At 43.0% G+C, this 20,966-nt stretch overlaps 1 protein-coding gene across 1 annotated transcript in view; it reads right to left on the bottom strand.

Moving 5' to 3' along the window:
- GLIPR2 (GLI pathogenesis related 2) overlaps positions 1-15,261 on the bottom strand; it is a 28,875-nt gene extending 13,614 nt beyond the window's left edge. The window contains exons 1-2 of the mRNA XM_064443152.1: positions 14,633-15,261; positions 1,854-1,962 (exon numbers count right to left, since the gene is read on the bottom strand). Coding sequence (XP_064299222.1) covers positions 1,854-1,962; positions 14,633-14,645 — 122 coding nt within the window. The 5' untranslated portion in view covers positions 14,646-15,261. The remainder of the gene's footprint in view (positions 1-1,853; positions 1,963-14,632) is intronic.
- Positions 15,262-20,966: the final 5,705 nt, after the last annotated feature.

Genomic DNA, 20,966 nt, shown 5'->3' with positions numbered 1-20,966 from the left:
ATAGTCAGTACATCTAACCTGTCGCAATTACTGGAACTGAAAGTAGGAGGAAACAGACCATTTTCAACACAGATAGAGAAGCATGGAAAAGTACCCAGAGATACACCAGATATACACCAACAAAGATATCAGATATACCTAAAGAAAAGGTGAAGTTCTTTGCATTTCAGATTATGCAAAATCTGTCTTGACAAATAAGAGATTTCATGTCTTCCATTGAGATCAAACCATTTCTGGTTCTTGCTATCAACCAGTTTCACCAGTCTCTGAACATGTGCCTTTTAATTCTTACAGGTTAAGTTACAGACTGCATCCTAAGGTTTCCTATTATTATTCATCAGAGCAGGGAAGGTCAGCTGAGACCAGAGAGGACTGTGAGGAATTCCAGAAGGACCTAAAAATACTCAGCAAGGGCCATAGCACACTTAGAGATAAATGTGGAGCAATGCATATTTGACAGAATGATCTGAGCTATTCATACAAGTTGACTTGTTCAAACCAACTGTAGCACTTTGGAGACACAAGTGTTACTGACAAGTCAAGGAACTTTTTCCTCATTGTGAGGCATCAGGTAGGACAGAAACAAAACAATCCTTTGAAGAACAGAAGGAAAACCCCAGCAGATTACAAAGTTATGTGGATGAGTCACTGGCATTCCATCTCTTAGAAATACTGTATCCAGTTATCATGGTGTCTCAAGAAAAAAAAAAAAATGTGAAAAAATAAAGACAGAATCAGATTTTGCTTGCTGCCAGAGGACATGTCCACACACCACGTACATGGTGCATTGTACAGCACAACACCTGGCAGAGATCTGTGGTCTAGGAGTGCAGAAGCTGGTGCATCTGTGTGACAGCACAGCACTGTGCTGGGACAGTAAATTCGGTTCTGGAAAGTCTAAAGCCTCTCTGGCTCCCAGCCAGCTGGCACGGAGAAGTGTGCACAATTATGGTAGAAAGCCTAACGGGAGGTGAGGTCTCATGTCTGCATGGATCAAACTGGCCACTATTTAGCTATTAAGGACATTTATTTTCTGAATAGTTTAATCAGCATTTCCTCCTTCAGGTATTTCCTCTGTACTGTGAGGATCAGCCTGAAAAAAATGAAGATTTTCAAACCTACTTTGAAAAAGGTTGCTGTAAAGGGAAAGGAAATAATCTGGTTGCTGTGTCTACAGCAAAGAGAACAAGCAGTATTGGACTCAAATTTCTGTAAGGAAGACTCAAGTCAGACAGCAGGAAGATGGATCTACTGTATATTAGACTGACAAGAAGTTGTGCAGTCTTCAGTGTTGGAGAAGAGGCAAGATGTGTCCCTCCTGACAGCCTAGAGAGCAATGTATACTGATTTTGCTTTTGGGGCAGGGAGACAGACAATTTGATCTGAAATGACCTCCTTCTGATTCCATTGATCTTAGACCAGTCATCACTTCCTACCATGAAAAAGTTCTTTTCTCACCATTTCAGCAGCAGTGAATATTCCCCTGCAGATGACAATCCATTATATAACAGAAGTGGTGGTGCAGCATGTTTTAGGCAACTACCCTCTGCAGAGGGGACATACCAGTTTAGAAAGATGCAGCCCACGTCTGGGAAAGGGTGCAAGAAAGATTATTATACAGTTGTGGCCACAGAAGCGTTCATGTGACCAGCTGGTGCTATCTCATAGAGAAAGAAGGAATAAAAAGGGTTGGGTAAGGAGACAGAAAGAGTGGAGTCCCTCACTTTCCACCCAGTAAGTCTTCATTGAATAACAGCACGTCAAAAGGCAAATATTTTTGCAGTATGCACAGTCAAACCTAACAGATAGAAGGGTGACAGGTCTCATTAGAGAAAAGAAAGGACTGAACTCACTGTTGGGCTCCTCTGTTTAACTTCTTGCAGAGTTTTAATGGGGGGACTCCGTGTTTCTTCCTGTAGTCATTGTGTGCTTTCAAGACTTCTTCAGCAAATTGTTTGGAAGCTGAAATCACATCAAAAAAATTGGAAAGGTCTGTCAAATACAGACATTAGTGAAGACAGAAAAAGCATACCCTGTAGCTAAGACGTCGGTGCAGGCTGGACTGAAGAACAGAAGAGTATCACCCTTATTACCTGGGAGCAGGATGAAATGAACCGTTAATGCCCTCCATCCAGGAACTATAAGAGACTCTCCCATTGGGATGGTGCAGACTCACTACAGGTTGAAGAAATATGTGAACCTGACTCCTTTCCTCAATATCAAGGTGATTTAAGGTTAGTTTGATTGACTTGCATTTTAAGATTTCAGTGCACTGCATCACCATTGCAAAGAAGTCTCAGAGTAAGCAACAAACAGGTCCCTTGTGGAGATGCACTAAAAATGCAAATTATTGCCACTGCATGCAAGAATTTTCTGTATTAGTCAAGACACCACCTAAAGAAAATTGAAATGCTAAAATGTGTTGAACTACACAAATACTTTGAAACACACACCATTCTTTTCATTATATAGTACAAATTCATAGAAATCTCAAAATGCACCTTTATTTGGCTCAAGACAAATAACTGTTCACAAACAGCAAGTGGTAACAAAAGAAAAGGCTGCTGGGGATTATTTTTTCCCCCCTGTGCTAGAGTGCATTTGCTAAATATCTGCATTCCAAAGTTACTGAAAAGCTTTAAAGAAGCTCTTGTGTGTACCCTGATAAACTTGAGCCTTTCAGCAGCACAAGGTAGAGGACAAGTGGCAAGTCACATTGCAATTCCCCTTGATGGCAATTTCATGTTGCCTCCTTTTACGACTCTGCTGATGTTTTTCCCAAGAACCACAGAAAAAGTATCTTCCCTGGCACTGGTCAGCCTGGGGAATTTGCTGCTTTGAGACAAATTTGGAACCTGAAACAGGGTATTGGGGCAGTTAGAGAGGTGTGGATCACATCTTCAAAACAGAAAGACAGTTTTCTCTTTATATTGCTGAAGATTCTGAACAGGCCAAGACTTCTTTGAGTGTTTACTCCACTTTTACCATGACACAGGGTTCTACATTTATTAATGATTCATCAGCTTTATTTCTGAATATCCTAATTAGCACAGCTACCATCATTTGCCTTGTAAGACAGTTTTGAAGCCCAAATAGACCTCATGACTAGAAAGCATTTCCTGTTATTAAGCTTAGCTTTCTCAGCTTCCTCTCACTACTCGACCCTAACAACTATAATCAATCATTCTCTCCTTTATTAGCATGTACACCAGTCTGCTGTTTGTAATGATGCATTTTCCCACAGTAGAGCTGTCAGTTTGTACACACTGCTTTTGCAACTTTTTCCTAAGGTGATTACCCAACCCACGCTCATGCTTTAAGTTGTTCTCAGAGTTCCCTACACTTTCCCCGACAGCTTTAGGATAATATGGCAGCCTAAGGTAATCTCCACATCTAATGCACATAGAAAGCCATTACTGTTTCATGCAGTACTTTAAACCTTTTGAACACAGTCTGAAGTTAGGTTGACCCAGACCAAAATGTCATTGTGGACATATATCTAATATATTCTCCATCAACATGCTTTCAGGATTGATTTTTTTGGTATAAAATCGGTGGCATAAGACAGCAACAGGAACCGTGTTGAGAGTGAGATGAGATCTGCCTACCACCTTCCTCCTCTTAGATTTTCCTTCAATTTTGTGTGTCACAAGTTGCGTGCCAACAATCTAAACACCTCCACTTTGGTGTTTAAGCACTCACACACCATTTTGCTAACAAACCTGTCCCATCACTCTTATTACTATTGCTCACAGCTGTCTGATTCTATCAGGCCAGAGTCCTAAACCTCTCACCTGCTGCATCATGCGGGGTCATGCCCTATTTCTAAGGCATCTATCATAGGTTACTGAGGAAAGCAAGCCTACCACCAGTTCACTTAGCTTCACTGACTCGGGCCCATGCTTGCAGCAGGGAAATTTCAAGACAGCCTGCAAATCAAAGAAGTTGAAATGCATGGCTTTGGAAGTTGCATCACATACTCCAGGCTGCATTTTTCTACACAAGACTAGCTTGTGTCTGTTATCTCCCAGACTTAATATCTCATCTGCTCAGCATTAAACAGTAGATAAACAATCTGACCTGCAAGTGTGAAAGTTTCTATTCAAATTATTTGCTCTCAATAGCAACAACAAATTGAAATTCTAAAAAGAAAAATGAAGTAAACTGAAATACAGGCTATGTCACTTGTTTGTCCATTCATTAATGGAAGTATTGCATAATCCAGCTCTGTACTAACATTTTGACTTATGAAGACCAACAAGACATGGACAAAACTGAGTTTCTTTTAGCCACGGCAGGCACCGCTATGCTCTCCCTAGAGAACCTCCATCCTCCCCTTCCCTCAAAGGTGGCTGCCATAGAAACACTTATCTGCCATGACTCAAGCTCATGTGCTAACCGCCTCCCTCTGCACAGTTTCTCCCGTGCATGCTGATGTGTGGAGAGGGACGCCCAACTGCCAAATGTATTTCAGATTTGTTTTGGAAGACATGTTAAGTTTTTCCATTTTACCAATGTTCCATACACTGAGAAGCCAGACATTAAAAGTGAGAGTTAACAGGAGTTTTCAGGCTCCCACCCAAATGGGAACAGCTTCCCAAACAGCTTTGGAGACGTACTTTTTTCCCTTCATGTAGGTTGTTTAAGCTGCTAGAAAAAAACATTTCCTACTGCCAGAAAGTTGGATGTGGTCATGAATCATTACACAGCTTAATAAGTAAAACAACTAAAGGTATTAGATACAGTTGCTTGCTTCTCATTATTCAATTATTTACCTCTGTTTTGGATCCTTCTGGAACATTGGCTAAGATAACGACAGCACGTGACAACTACTTTCCAGGCTACGATGTGGTACAGAGCATGCCTTACAGTTGTTAGTTTTTGGACTTTCAGTTTCATTGATCAACTTTGTGTGACCATGGAAAAGTAAGCAGAGGCATCTAGGTTGCCTTTTCCTATTTCTTCATTCTCTTACTGTCTCTAAACAGCATCAATCTATTCAGTCTTTCTCAAGCGAAGAGCTCTTCAGGCCTGAATCCTTCCTGCCTCTTCTTTGAACCCTGTCTTCTCCTGCCCTGTTCTTCCCTTAGTTTGGGCATCAAAACAGAAGCAAGTTATCTGAACATGTCTTCCACAATACTAGCTCCTCTGCATCATCTTTGCAGCCATCAGCTGGACCTACTCCACTGGCCTTGCAGAGCTGCAAGATTATGTTTGGAAAGATTAACAGTAAAATATTCCACAAAACACAAACATGAAACCTCTCCACTGAATACCTACACAATAGAAATGCTGTGGGCAGCCCTTATGTCACCATTCAGGATGCACAACATTATACCAGGCATACGCTTAGCTAGCAAAAAAGGCATACTTTTTTTTTTATGACTCAGTATCCGCCCCAGTGAGATTCATGAAAGACCATAGTATCAATTTCTAGAAGTATCGTCTTCTCAGTGTTCTCTGTCCTACTGTTTATTGATTAACCTTCACTGGCAAATTTGTACTTTCCATACATACTAATTTCTTCTGCTTAGCCTTCAGATAATTAACATATAATGCCGTCAACAAGAAATGGACCTGATGTAGAATCCTACACAGAAGTGTACCACTATGTTTGTCTCAATCCCTCTTTGAACCATGACATAGGCTCAAGCATTCACCCAATGTGTGCACTACAGGTAAGTGGAGATAATTACCTCACCTTTCAATTCTGCCCCAAGATAAGTAATTAGAAATGTGCTCATATAATGGCTAAAGCAACATATCTGAAGAATGCTACAAAACACATTTCAAAGGACCCACCCTTTTGGATAGAGGTAAACTCGAAAGCCTGATACCAGGAACCCTGGCAATATGACTCATATTATCCAGGATACTGTGTGTTACTTCCACACTCTTTCCTGTCCAGAACACAGGGAGGAAAATTAGTTACCCAGACAGAAAGTGCCAGAACACATGCAGAGGACACAAATGCAAGGTGGACAGAAAACACATAAAAAGGTAACCAGGTAACCATTTGAACACTAAGCATAGCTCTGCTTTAATACTGAAATCCCTTCAGTGTCCCTTGACTCTGCAGAATTGCTCTACCCTACTCTGAAAGCAGCAATGGGGTGTGGAATGAGAATGCAGCAAATACAGCTTTTAATATGCCCAACAGCTTTGTGAAAAAATTCATTAGAGGCTTCACAGAACTGCAAAGTAACTACATCAAGATGTCCTTTATTACTGTCCCAGATAACTGAAGATGCCTCTATTTCAACAAACTTCTCAAAGTATATTAACAATTAGAAACAAACAAAATTCTTGAGTATAAGACATCCCAGCTTCTAATGACCATGTTTTCATCTAGACCTTTCTAAGAGACCTGACATATTTATTATTAATAACCTTTATTAATAATCTTTATCCTCACTTGCAATGCAATTCTCTGGAAACAAGCCCCAGCTAAATCTTTCACACTCTGAGAATAATGTTCCTTCAATGGAGAAGTGACAGATATTTAACTGATATGAGAAACGTTAAGAGGACTACTGCATTTTGACTCGGCACTTTGGTTTGAAGTCACAAACACTCCAGGATGGTCCTATACTGGCTGGCCTCTACAGTGCCACAGGGAGTGGATATTCCATGTGCCTTTCTCTATTTGACTGCACCTTCTTTCTCCCAACTGGGACAGCAACTTCTTCAAAGACTGGCCCTTAATGCTATTCCTAAATATGTCATTTGGGAGCACAGATCTGATGACACTTCAATTCATGAGCCACTTCCAGCCATAAAACCTGACTTCCTTCAGTGCTAAACTCCCCTGTACTCTTAACAGAACTGTCTGATTGCTTGGCAACATACAGAAGAAATGAAATTACGTATACATCCTGGAAGGAAGGAAAGAAAAAATGATACTATATTCCAAAAGCATTATATCCCGGGTGGGGTTTCTTTGTCTTCTTTTACACATTTGAACCAAGAATTCAATAAAAGGGCAACAGCTCCATCCCATACAATAGGCATTTATGGGAGATATCATAATTGTTGGTACACTATTTCCCTCCCAACCCGAATTATCTTACGACCCCACTAAAAGATAGAAGAGAAAGTATTGCTTATAGGAGTGAAAGGAATTGGGGGTTATAATTAGACACGAGTTTGAATGGGAGTAGTTTCATGGAACGTTCTTGTGTTTATCAGGCTGCTCAAAATAGCTTTCCCTTCAGCTCAGGAGATCCCTCTTCAGGGAGGAGATTCTCTGATGTCTTTCAGTATTCAGTTTTGCCTGAACTTTCCTTACACACCTGCTTATCACTGGGATGAGCTTCAGGACAACAGTAAGATGTTTGAGTTAATTGAATCTGATGGACAAAGTTCATTTTATTATCTGCGTTTCCTCTACAACAAACTGGCAACTTAATAACCTTGCATTACCTGTGCCACATGACGTAACACAGTTTTCCCCCCAACCCGATTTGAGGCATATTGCCTGAGAATATGAAGCTGCTGGTGTAATAATGTTTCAATGACATTAGTCATGTCACTATTTGATTGCGAATCCTATTCTTGCTATAATAGACACTGTTGATTACTTCCTCACTTAAGGCCTTTTATAAACTGTTAGGCAATTGACTGCCATGATTAAAAAGGAACACCTGGTAAAACTGGAAACTGCACAGCTCCGAGAGGCAGCAGAGCCGTCTGTGATATAAGCATTTAAAAAAAAGTAACACTAATCAGCAGTCTTGAGCACTGACAGAACCAAGTTCTCACTTTCATTGGAGGCAAGGGTGGGGGGGAGAAGTCCTCTGCCTCCAGCCCCTCACTTCCAAACAATCAGACCAATGGGCCTGTCAGCAAGTCACTACCCTGGTGTGGTCATCGTGCCTAAGGCTGGAACTGACTGCTCGATATCCAGAGAAGCCAGTGTTGGCTTTGCATGAGAGACAATCAAAAGTAGTATTTTTATGACTATTCTGCTATAGAGGACAACTAAATATTGTAATCATTCCACACACCCACACAGACAACCCTGGCAGACAGTTAATGAGTAAGCTGCTAACCCTTTTAAAAAGGCTAAGAATACCCTCTCATTAGTAAGGTCTTGTATTCTTAAATCTAATTACCACACGATTCCTAGGGTACATACACTTCAAAATACAAAGCCCCAAGCAACCTCCATGTGTTAGAACTGACCACACTATGCAGGAGAAGAAAGCGAAGCCATCTGCTCCATTTCTTCTCTTCGTGCCTCCTCAACATCGTATTTGCTTAGAGTTTCTAATTACAGTTATTTATGAAGAAATTGAGGTGCGATTGTATTCACTGAGTAACACCAGAAATCAGAGCTTCCCTACCACAAAATCTGACCTTCAGCCATTAGATTGTGATTCCACCTTATAATAATGTTTGCATGACAGCAGCATACCATACTTTTCAGCAAGTAGCTCTTCTAAGTCCTTTGTAAGTCAACTGCATGTCTAACTTGAGTAATTTTTGCTGGTCACTTATTCATATTTTGGATGCTAAACATTCCTGTGCTTTGTGGATGTGGTGCTTCTAAGGGCAGCAACAGAGGGAGCCCCGTTGGTACCCAGTGCCAAGTTCATTTTACATAGCACTGTTAGCCGTCTGCTGCCAACCCAGGTCTGCAAAGTGAAGAACATTGCAAAGAAGAAGAACTGAAGAAAGGTAGAAGAACTATCCAACTTCTCCTGGGATATGCTCTGCCATTTATGTTCTACCATTGCTTGGGGCAGCCATACCTGAACTAGCTTTCATCTATTAGCTCCAATACCCTCCCACCTTGCTTTTCTGTCAAGGACATTCAAGCTAGCTGGGGCAATGCTCAAAGTATGTTTATTTAAGCACCTCCCTGAGGCATGGAAATACAGATATGCATGTTTCTCCTGATCACTGATGTGTAAACTCACCTATCCAGTAGCCCAGACCAGGCAGGGAGACACAGGAAACTTTCTTTACCCATATTTACTATCAATTACATAGTCTCATTCTCAACCCCTGCTCAACAGGCTAAACCCCAATTCTTGTAACTCAAAATCTTGAAAAACGTGGTCTGTATTTCATAGAATCATAGAACGGTTTGGGCTGGAAGGGACCTTTAATGGTCATCTAGTCCAACCCCCCTGCAGAGCGCAGGGACATCTTCAACTAGATCAGGTTGTTCAGAGCCCCGTCCAACCTGACCTTGAATGTTTCCAGTGACAGGGCATCTACAACCTCGCTGGGCAACCTGTGCCAGTGTTTTACCACCCTTATCATAAAAAACTTCTTCCTTATATCTGGTCCGAATATAATATATTTAAAGGATCAAATAGGTGTATTTCCCCCACACCACACCCTGGAAGATAAAATTCCACCTAAACTCCAAAATATTTAAACTTCTTGATTTCAATGTTCCTTCTGCAGCTCATGTTGCTTACACACTGGTCCAGCACTTGGGAGCCAAAGAAAAAGAGAGATGGCAGCATATGCAAGAGATGTACGTGCATGCGTAGACCCAGGGACTGCAGTTCCAAAGGGGAATCCTCTGCATCTCTCCAGAAAGCCAGAGCCACACCTAATAACACTGTGTCATGGACATCCCCTCCTGTGACCTGCCATGGGGGCAGTTCAGGGGAAATATACTCCTCATGGCTGTAAGTCCTCGTACAGTGGCGCTGTAGAAACTATAGAACTATCGAAGTCTGAATTTCAGGAAACACTTTTTCATTGTTAGGGTGACAGAGCACTGGCACAGGTTGCCCAGAGATACTGTGGAGTCTCCATCCCTGGAGATATTCAAACACCATCTGGACATGGTCCTGGGCAACCGGCTATGGGTGGCGCTGCTTGAGCAGGGGGAGTGGATCAGATGACCTCCAAAGGTCCCTTCCCACTTCAACCATTTTGTGATTCTAAGCTGAAGGCTTTCATAAGGGCAAATTCAAGGTTATACCCTGCCACAGTTCACCCCAAATCACTTATTAAGTGCCCAACACATGCCAACGGCCCACAGAATTTACAAGTGTGACAAACAAACACATAGGGTATAATTAAGCACATATTCACTAACATCTTAATGCCCACCTGTCACAAACTATCATTAGAGCTGTCTCATGGAAAAGAGCCCTCCTGCCCCTCATATTTGTGTTTACAGTGGGGCATGGAGACTTCAACAACACGTGCAAGCCCCTTTCAGCTTTGTGACGCACAGGTGTCTAACCAGGGACAGCCCTTACAATCTGAAATAGAAGATGGCTCCCAAACCCCACCACTACAACGGCAGCATGGCAAAGCTTCAGAAGGACATTTAACTTGGCACTTCATGCAGCTCTGCAGCAATCACACTTAAAGCTGAGACCAGGCAAAGCCCACGCGATTTCTGTTTAAAGCTGAGATTTGGTCTGGTAACTCAGTTCACTCAACATTAAATGGGATTAAATAACATTTGTGATGGCCTTAAAGATGCCTATATTGTCTTCCTCCACAACACCCCAGACTACTACCGTCTCCTCACACCCGCTTGCACAGAGTCTGGTTGGCCACCCTCCTGGCCTCACCTCGCCCTCCTCTGCAGGGCCACCCAGTCCAGCTCTGGCAGAGCTGCTGTTCAGACCTTCAAGGACTGGGCAGAGCTTGCTTACATCTGCCTGTAAAAACATAATGTAGATATGTTCCAGCTAATCTTTTTGGAGAACGGCATGGCCTCTACCAAAACAGCGACCTGAAATAGCCTTCTGGTCTGTTGAGATATGTAATAAACAACAAAGCAGTTACAGTCAAGAGACTCATTTTCACACACTTTTTGTTCTTCCATACAGAGCAGCAGCTAAGGGAAATTCAAATACAGACAAGATAGACTGCACTGAGAGAAAACTAAGGGTTTGAATGTTTTCACTGAATTCCAGTAATACAAGCTTTCTTCCTGCTTAATTTTTTTTTTTTGAGAAAGATTTCTTGCAGGATTCAGAAAGGAGAACTGATATTTTTGGATGTGCAACTCTATGGCATGGGAAACCTTGGTAATCGGTTTCTTCTACATACAAAACCTGGAGAAGTGTGGTTACTACAGACCATCACATTCCACCTCCTTCTTTGTGAGCCCTTCATACTTGTTTTGGTTTTTATCTGCCTTGAGCATGAGGAGCTAAGGCTACTAATCTAACAGTCAACAGGAGTAACCACTGTTGCATGGGATGGCTGCTGCATTCTCCTCCTGTCCCCACCGAAACCCTGATGGTTCAACCGACAGTTAAAAATTGGGCCCAGAATACTGTTTGCCAAAGCCTGATGCCTTTCTGGCAGATCTTTATTTGCCATTTATTGAACTTGAACCACATAATCGGTTTCTTCTACATACAAAACCTGGAGAAGTGTGGGGTTTTTAATTGAATTGACTTGATTTTTGAAAGGCCCTTTTCCCACCACCCCTCCAGTTCAGTTCTGGTGTAAAGAGAAACAGCCAGCAACTTGTATTAACGATGAGGTCTGCAAATGCCCTGCTGTTACCAAACACGAATGCTCAGTTGCTAGCAATTTAGACAAATTAATTTCCTCTCTTGCCACAGGCCCTGTAAAACCAGCCAGCACCTAACACGTTGTTATTTTGGTAGCTTGCAAGTATCGTGTTTCTCAGAAAGCAAACAGGTCACTTCTCCAGTATATTTGTACTTTTTTTTACAACCGGCTATGCCTGTCTCCTACCGAGATGCTGGAGTACAAGTTTGCACTTCAAATCAGCTGAAGACATAGCTCACTCCACAGAAAACACAACAGTCCTTTTTGCTGTGCTTCAAAGGTGCATCTTAAGAGCTAAAACTGGCACGTGCTTCTAAGGAAGATTAAAAACAGCACAGAAAACAGCACTGAGTTTCATTCCCGTCTCTTTTCATCAAACCCTTTTCTCAGCCCTTATTTTTGTACTGGCTCAACGAGCAGCACAGCGGGTACCTCCCAGCCCTTCCTCTGGAGTCCCACCCACATTTGCAGAAGGAGGAAAAAAAAAGAAAAGAAAAGAAAGAAAACCAAACACTGTTAAAAGCTAGCCAATATTTACTAAGCCCGTCCTTGTCTTTGTCTGACAGCTTCTGCAGCCACCAGCCAGAAGAAACAAGGCGATTCCCCTGCCGTCACCTCCGCCTGGCTTTTAGGGAGCGAGTGGGGCGAGCTCCCTTCCCCCCAGCAGGGAGGGCCGGAGGGGAAGCGGAAGAAATGAGACTTTTAGCAGCCTTTTTCTGCCACCATCCCAGCCTTTTCGGAGACTCCCACCAGCTAGAGAAATCCCCACACTCCAGAGCGGAGGAGTGGAGCTGGCAGCCAGCTGCTTCCCTGAGCATCGCCTGCAGCTGCTCACATGAATATCCCCTCTGGGGCGAGGGCTGCCCGCGGGACCCCAGCCTCCGGCCGCGCACAGCTGCAGGGGGGTCACAGCCCTGCCGACACGGCGGTCTTAGCAACAGGGCAACAAAGAGCAGCCAGCTCACCGTCACCTCATTTCCTGCAGAAAATACTTACCCCAGTCTTTTTGGTTCAGGCTCTGCAGGATCTGCGGGGAGGGGAGCCTGCACCACCCACTACTCCAAGCACTGTCCTAAATGAGAAGACCAGGGGAAGGGCAGAGGGAGTCTCCATGTTTGGCTTAAGTATTTGCAGGTGTTATGGCCATGGGGGGGGGCATATCTGTAAACCTCATGAGGGAATTTCAGTATGAATTTGGTTTCAGCAGCCTGCAGCTTCCAAGGAAGAAAGCTGAGTCAGAGGAACCGATATCATCCAACGCTCAGCTCTGTTCAATGAAGCAAAAGCAATGCTAAGTCTCCAGCTCTGATACTGGCAATGAACATTGCTTCAAATATAATCCACCAGCTAGTAAAAACACATTCTTAGGCAGCTTTTATCAAAGTACTGATATTTTCAACAACAGGATTTCTTTGCCTGGGGATACTTAGGCCTTAAGATAGATTTACGGAAGATAAAAGGTTAAAGAAACTAAAGACATTTATTCTAAAATAGTGGCCCCACTTTACATGAATTAGAGCACCCTTACATTTATACCTGCAGGCAACCCCACCTTAATCTTTCTGACCCAGGAGAGTAGCAAGCACTCTGTCTGGAGGTCAGACAGATCCCAACCTGTTACATTTCCATACATCCCAGTACAGAGAAACCTGCCCGTATTGTGTCCTCAAGAGTACTATAGCAGGAACATGAGGTATTTTACCCAAAACACAGAGGAAGCAGTACTCTACAAAAATAGCTGCTCCGACCCATTCAAAGGCAAACCACACTGAATGATCTCAGACAGGAATTTAAAGACTTCAGTACACTGGAAAGGGCAGATGGGATTTAGTCAATAAACCAATTGTCAGGGCAGGATCTCAGTTTTATGATTCATCTAAAAATACCACATGCTGCTCAAAGACAGTAACCTGGACCCAGTTTGCCATGGATTTGAAAAGCATGACACAAGTGACAAAAGATTTTTAATAGGTACTTAGATTTCAAGCTCCATTTGTGTAACTACTTAGGGATGCAAACAATACCCAAGCCTCGGCAAAATCAGTTTCTGGTCTGCCGTTGCTCCTAAGCTTGGAACAACCAACTGATGTGCAGTAATAAATGTGCAGGAACTAAAAGAGACAGTAATTGCCTTATGACTGTATTAGCAACTTGCTGACCTTTAAAAAAGGAGAAAGGAAAAAAACTCAACACACCCATGCTGAGGCCCGTTGAAGTGCTACCCACACAAAGATTTTCCTCAAGTTTCTGTGGAAGAGGCCTATGGTTTAGAGTAAATCAAGTACTAGGTTTTGCTGTGTGTGTCCCATATGTGCTGTTTATGCACAGCACAGACAGACGATATGCTGACAGGCTCTGATTTGTCACAAAAATAACTTCCTAACCACAAGAACAAAGAATAGACCATCCAGTTTCACAGCCATTTCAAAAGGCCAGCACAGATTTTCGCTCCTGACTCTAACAGGACAAAGATGGAGAAAGCCCTGGGCATGAACTCTGTCTTCTTAAGTTCTCTGGCTCCTTGGCAGCATCGGAGGAGTCTCCCCCAGCCGAGACTGTCAGAGAAGGGGATCTAAGCAGCCGGCAGCAGTGGGGAAAGGACCAGCAACACAGCCAGCAGCAGGGAGAGGCTTCACAAATATCTGCACAGCTGGGGAGAGACTTAGGAGCTGAACAAGGCTATCCTTGGTTAAAGTGTAAACAAATCTTAAATCTAAATCCTCCCAACAGGCTGACAAAGAGCTTTCCCCCTCAAAGCATCCTGCTGCCTATCTGCAGCGCAGGTAAGTTTTGTCAAACAGCTAGACACAAGGTAATTTTAAAGCTATAGGGCTTATAATTATTTCATACAGCAAAGCAAAGCTATTATCAGTTAGAAAATGTAAATGGTAAAACATACAACTACCCCAACGTTGTTCAGATTGGGGAGGGGGAGTCATTTATCTCGCTTTTTTTCATCTAACCCTGTGTCAGAGAGAAAGCTCCTCCCAGGCTGTACCATGCACAAATGAAAGCAGCTTTCTCCGAGGAAAGCCACTAACGCTTTAGCAACGCTTTCCGAGCACAAAACCAGGCACGGACATTGTAAGAATACACAGCCAACTGCACGAAGGCATTTGCTCACCTGATTTTCCCATGATCAAGTGGTGGCTTTTTTTTTTTTTTTAATTTCACCTGCTGCTTCCTCTCTTCACTGAGTTTCAGCGCTAAGCGTCGGGGACAAAGCGTTCACAATTTCAGCACAACTTCTTCAGTCGCCTGCGACCGCTGCCTGAGAAAACTCAGCAGCATGAGCCCGTTACCGCCCCTTCTTCAGCACTGGAGTAAGCCTGCCCATGCCTTATAAGGCATATGGACACTGTTGGTTTTTTTTTTTTCTTAAAAAGATCCTGTTTAGGGTCAAGAGCTATTTATCCTCCACAGTAACCAAGCAGCTCCAAAACACCATATGGTTTCACATACCAATTTAGCTTAGTAATCACGGCTGTCTTCTGATAAGAGCAGGCTGTGAAAATAAATTCTGCTGACAAATAATTGTGCTGCCACAGCAGACATAATCCATGAAGTTAATTCATACAGCTAAATACTTGTTAGATTTTACCCAGTTACTGTACATAAAGTTGAAACAAGCAAGTGATAAGACAGGTCAAAGTATAACTACTTTTTACGTCTAAAATAAATCACTTTCTGCACTGTTACAACATAACCTGTAGAAGGTATTAGTAAAATGCAGCATACGATTTTGCAGGTTAAACGGGAACTGTGCTGATGGTGTATTTCTGTAAAATGAGTTGGATGTGCGTATGCCTCATTTTATCTGTACAAGCACATTGTGCCACTGTTATCTTCACACTACATCGAAATGCCTCAAGCTAATCTGACAAATATTAACTACTTCACCTATGTCAAACAGGATACTTTGATTTAACTTCAGAAGTGCTGCAACTCTTCAAACAATAACTCAGTTACGTGTTTCCAACTTTCATCTTTTCATCACCACGAAAAATCCTCTGAAGTTAATGCTTCCCAATTTTTTACAATGCTTTTCAAAATTTCGAGGTTCTACTTGGTTTTGTGCCAAGTCTGCTGGCTCAGCAGGCTTTAGTTATTCTTTATCTACCTCTGGAGGCTGAGGTTCGTGATAAGACAAAAAAAAGAAAACTCCCAAATAAAGAGAGGTAGGTTAAGGTTTTTTTTTCTTTTTAAACAAGTAGGAGCCGCAGGTGGGGAAAGACATCCCTTCACCAACACACTCCTCCTCCTGAGGTTACCTCACTGGCAAGGCTGAAACACAGGTTGAGGGGGTGTCACTATCTAATAGCTGATGGGATCACTAAGAAGAGGTATGGGGGCAACGGAGTACCACCCAGAGGAGGAAACCACAGGGCGTGAGATCACACATGTCATCACAGCTGCCTGACACTTCCCTTCGCTGGTAGCAGGGCGGGCAGCGGAGCAGGAGGAAGAGGTCAGAGAAGGTGCAGAAGGAAATCTCTTCCCACTCCCTCTGCCTGGAGTGGCAGTAGTTGGCTGAGGAGCAGAGTGGAGAGCTGAAGCTGGTACTACAGAGCCCTTTATCTGGAGGCAAAGGCCTCCGTTTTATTTGCTTGCAGGAGCAAACAAACCATGGGCCAGTCTGTGAACCCTAGCCTCTAAAAATGCTCTGCTAAACTCAAAATACTGGGTTGTACTACTGCTAGGACATCCATCAATGCTCAGCAATACCCCCTGCCACTCTATGGCTGCGACAAGGAGTAGAAGGGAATTAATTTGCATAGTTGGGAGTCTCTGGTATTCAAAATGTTCATTTATATCCTCATAGTTGATTGTTATATTTTATACTGTTTATGTTTTAGATCTTTATAATATTCAGCTGCATTATAAAGCAACATCCCCTTGGGACCTGGACTGTTACTAAGAAAACAGCATCAAGATCTTCAAAAGTGACCAGAGACACCTGCATGCCATTTTCGCAACATCCTGGGCAACCATAACTTGGAAAAGAGGGTTTCTCTGATCTGGCAAAAATCTAGTGTTACCTATAGGGAAAAAATGGTGCTTTTTCTGGTCAGAAAACAAGGAAATCAAAATCACTGCTTGGGAATGAAATGTGAAAAGTATCAGTACAAAAAAAATGTAATGAGTCATCAGAGACTGGAAAGCAATGTAAGCTGAGATACACAAAAATGAAGAGGAAGGAGGGAGCTGAGTTTTTTAGCATTTTAACATTACCTGCTGAAACTTCCATACTAACGAATATTGCTGATCTTATCAGATGGAAATTCGGAGGAAGTATGTACACTAATGATTAAGAATGTAATCAAGTCTTCAAAAATAATGAAAGTGATTAAACCAAAGCCACTGGTAGGGAAATTTGTAAACCGTAAATCATCACTATCCTTTTACCAGTTTCAGGTACTATCAAGTATACTGGAATCTAAGTGGAAACAAAGGGGATTTCCCATTTTGTTTATGGTGGATCAGAGCACCTCCAAATGCATGCTTGTTTAATTACTTCATGATTCTTTTACACAGAGAAAATACTAGGATGACATTAGTATTATCCAATAGTGGGCACTGGAAACTATCTTACAGAAACAGAAATGCCCTGACACAATCAGATCTGAGCCCAACATTCTGGACTTGTATAGCAACACCTACTAAACATTTCTGGAAAAGATGCAAAAAAAGCACAATGTGGATTGACTCATTTTTAATTGTTCCATCTTTCTGCTAAAAGGAAAACAGAACAAAAACAGCTGGCTAGAAAAAGTATCACTTAACTAGTAAAGACTGGTGTAATAAATGTTCTGCCTGGAAATAGATTATAAAGCACATAAGAAGGAAAAATGCAATTTGAAAGGAAGTGCTTGAATCATTACAATCAGGGAGTCAGAGATAATTCATCTGCAGTAGAGCTGTTTCATCTGCTTTCTGAAAATCTGTGGCTAAAATTTTGGTGTCAAACTGAGTATGTGGCATTCAGATGACCAAACAGATTCCTCCTTCTACCCTATACTCCCTTTTCTCCCAACAAAGCAAATCCATTTCACCCATCTACATCAACCGCTTCTCTTTACCTTGATGTGACTGACCCTAATGCTTGCAGTCTTATAACCTCCTCTGGTGCCACCATATATAAACCCACATCCTTTCCATGCTTTGCTTTCCTGCCTCTTCTGGAAGCCTCCTGCACCTCTTCCCACCAGCAGTTTCTCTTTGCTGTCCCCCATCCTGCCCCATACAACCTGCTGTTCACATTGTCATCAGCCCTGGGTAGCCACAGGAATTCCTCCAGTGTCCCACAGGCTACCTCAGGGCATGTGGACCCAGGAAGGCCAGTGTGGTGGAAATGGCAGTGAGAAGTTCCAGGCCCACTTGGGATTGTGCTGCTGCCTGTTGTCTGACACAGCTTAGTCTTCACAGCCATGTGCTGACAGCCTCCTATATTTCTCCAATAGCATCTGCCAGCCAGCCATATACAGCTAAATCTGTAGAAACCCACGACTAAACAGATGTCTTTTTGATAGAGCAAGAAACCCCAGGCAGACCCCAGGTTACCTCTTTCCTTCCCAGAGGTCTGCCTCCACACAGCTGAGTACCCATCTCCATCTGCCAAGAGAACTCACCTAAGCAGGACTCTCCATCAGCTACGTGTCTGTTGCGAGGGTCCCAGTAGCATCACAGATTTCAGCCTGCAGATTTCTGTTCCAGCAGCAGTGCAAGTGATGAAGTAACAGCTGGCCAGTTGCTGCCTATGCAGATCCCCAACTGCTTGCAGGCAGGTTCAGACGCATTTAAGAAGGCCTGAGATGAACCTTTTCACAGGTGCATGCTCTGATGGGTCCAGCTGATGCAAATGCCTGTCCTCATTAATGTTCTGAATCATTAATTCATTCCATCAGTTGGTATGAATCAGGTAAAATTAGGTGCCCGCACAGACTGGGATAGATATATGACAACACTGCCATATGTAAGCCCGGCCAAGGAGGTGTGTACGCCTCCCAGCCTTCTTTTAAACACAACACAAAGCAGATTCTCCATAAGTCAAACCATGCATACAAAAAGTTTGTGAGCGATACTAAATGTAACAGATCTGTTCTCCCCAGAGACTCTAAACAAGTGACCCTAAGGACCAACAGTATTCATATGAATATAAATACATCGTATACTAATAACATCATATATGGTGATAAGAACCATGAGTGAACAATAAAATTATGCACCAGACTATCAACCAACTAGAAAACTGCATATTGAGGTAAACGGAAAACAAGTAAAAAATGATGGCAGAACATTTGAGAATATTCTTCCTGTTCCAGTTTGGCCAGGCTTTGCTTGTGGGACCCAAACTGGTATCGCCATTCACCTGTAAATTAATCCAGTGTATGTAGCAGGTCACATAAAAATTAACATTAGCACAGTTGGAGATGTTAATTTTTCTTGCAAGAGGAGATATTCACGTCTGCCTTCTAGTGTGACCGTAACTCTCGGATGCTGAAGAAAATGAAAAGAACTGAGCTGAAAAGAACAAGAGTACAAAGGCAAGGCTATTCCTCTTGTTTCAGACTGTGCTGATATTGGCTGGCCACATCCACAAAGCCCTCATACAGAAAACAGGAGACTGTCACTGCAAAGTAGTCATTGACTTTAACTTCTTCCTACACATTGCAAGATAAAAGTAGCGCGTGATTAATCACCAACAACAGTCTTAAGGGCTGGATTCAAAGCAAAGGCTTGGAAGATGAAACGTTGGATACTGTTGTCCAAAGGAGAGTGTAGCACAGGCACTGCCTTTCTCTCGAGAGGCTCGGCACCCTCCCAGCTGATGTTCTTCAGGCTCAGTCCTTGACCATCTAAATGTTTGAGAGCACAAGTACACAAATCTCACCAGAACAGGGCAGTGAAATGCCCACTTCAGCCTCAAGGCATTCCTCAACATGGGCCAAACTACTGGGGTTCTAGCTGCAGAAGAGAACCAGAGGAAAACCCTCAGCACAGTTGCTCTCAACTAGCTCCAAGCAGGAGCCTCCATAAGAAGCGTCGCTTCCCACCTCTGCAGATGCTCAGAGTGCTTCCCCTGCACCCTGCCATGGAGAAAGACACAGAGCTCCTATGGCTCCATAAGAGGCAGGGGCCAGCTCCTCAGGGTACAGAGGAGTAAAAGTAAAGACAGGGAGGAGAGGGTACCCTGGAAGGACTTTCGGCACAAAAAAGTATTTGAGGGTATTCAAAAGCAAGAGAGTTTCTGACAGTGCTACAAAGTGTTACCTCTTTCCTCGAAGGCTGCGGTGGGCTGAACAGTACCTGGTACATGGTTCTAGGACACTTCACGGGCTCTCTGCTTCAGCACAGTACCTCAGGCTGAGGTTAAGCACCATTTTTTCCCACTGCTCTGTAGCTATGGAAAGAAAAGTTCAATGACAGCACAGGTGAGCACAAATACACAAAGGAGTCAGATGACTAGGCCAGCTGCTGACCTCCAGTAGTGGTGTATCGATACATAAACACACTGACTCCGTAGCATCTGTGGTGTTGCCTTCCTGTGCACAGCCCTGCAATCTTCTACTTTTTGTATCAGATCCACATATGCAGTAACCTTTGTTTTAGCAAAGCCTCATCCTACTAACTGGAAGCACCTCCTGCTTAACAGCCACAAATTTAGACCCTACATTAAAATACCCTTGTATATGAACCACTTTATGAGTCAGAAAGTAAATTTGAGCAGTTACTCATGAATGAGATCACACAATTATGATAGGTCCTGAAAACACCATTTTAAGTGTTTAGAAGAAGACAAGAAAATACATCCGATATTGGGATTAACTAGAGAAGAATCAAAGAAGGTGGCAGATTGTGGTACTGTTTAAACCTCTGATTTGCTTGTGCCTTGAATTACACAGGTAGTCCTGGCTTCCTGATCTCAAAAAGGACACAGCAGAAGTGGAAAAAGATCAGAGATAGGCAACAAGGGTATGGAAGCTTCATGCGCAGAACAACAGGGCTTTGAGCAACCTGATCTATAGGAAAGTATCCCTGCCCATTGCTGGCGGGTTGGAACTAGATGATCTGTAAGATCCCTTCCAACCCAAACCATTCTATGGTTTTGTGATTCTTCAGCCAAGGGAAGAGATCATGGAAAGGGAAATTACAGACATTACTACAAGATGATGAGCAACACAGATGGCTAATGACTGTTGACTGTGTCCTCCAATACAAGAATTAGAGGATATTAAAGGAAGTTTGCGGGAAACAAGGTTCAGAAAAATGGATGCGATAGAGAAGGTGTTTTGGCAAGGAGCTTTTATTTTTGTGCAGGTTGTCTCTTGTCCCACCAGCAGACACTGCTGACAAGTGTCTGTCTACCTCTCCTTCACTCCCTCCCTTCAGGTATTTATACATGCCGATGAGATCCCCCCTGAGCCTTCTCTCCTCCAGGCTGAACAGTCCCAGCTCTC

Source organism: Phalacrocorax carbo, chromosome 2 (genome assembly GCF_963921805.1).
Source record: "Phalacrocorax carbo chromosome 2, bPhaCar2.1, whole genome shotgun sequence".
NCBI lineage: Eukaryota > Metazoa > Chordata > Aves > Suliformes > Phalacrocoracidae > Phalacrocorax > Phalacrocorax carbo.
The sequence above is the reverse complement of the archived record's forward strand: the minus strand, read 5'-3'. Positions and strand labels throughout refer to the sequence as shown.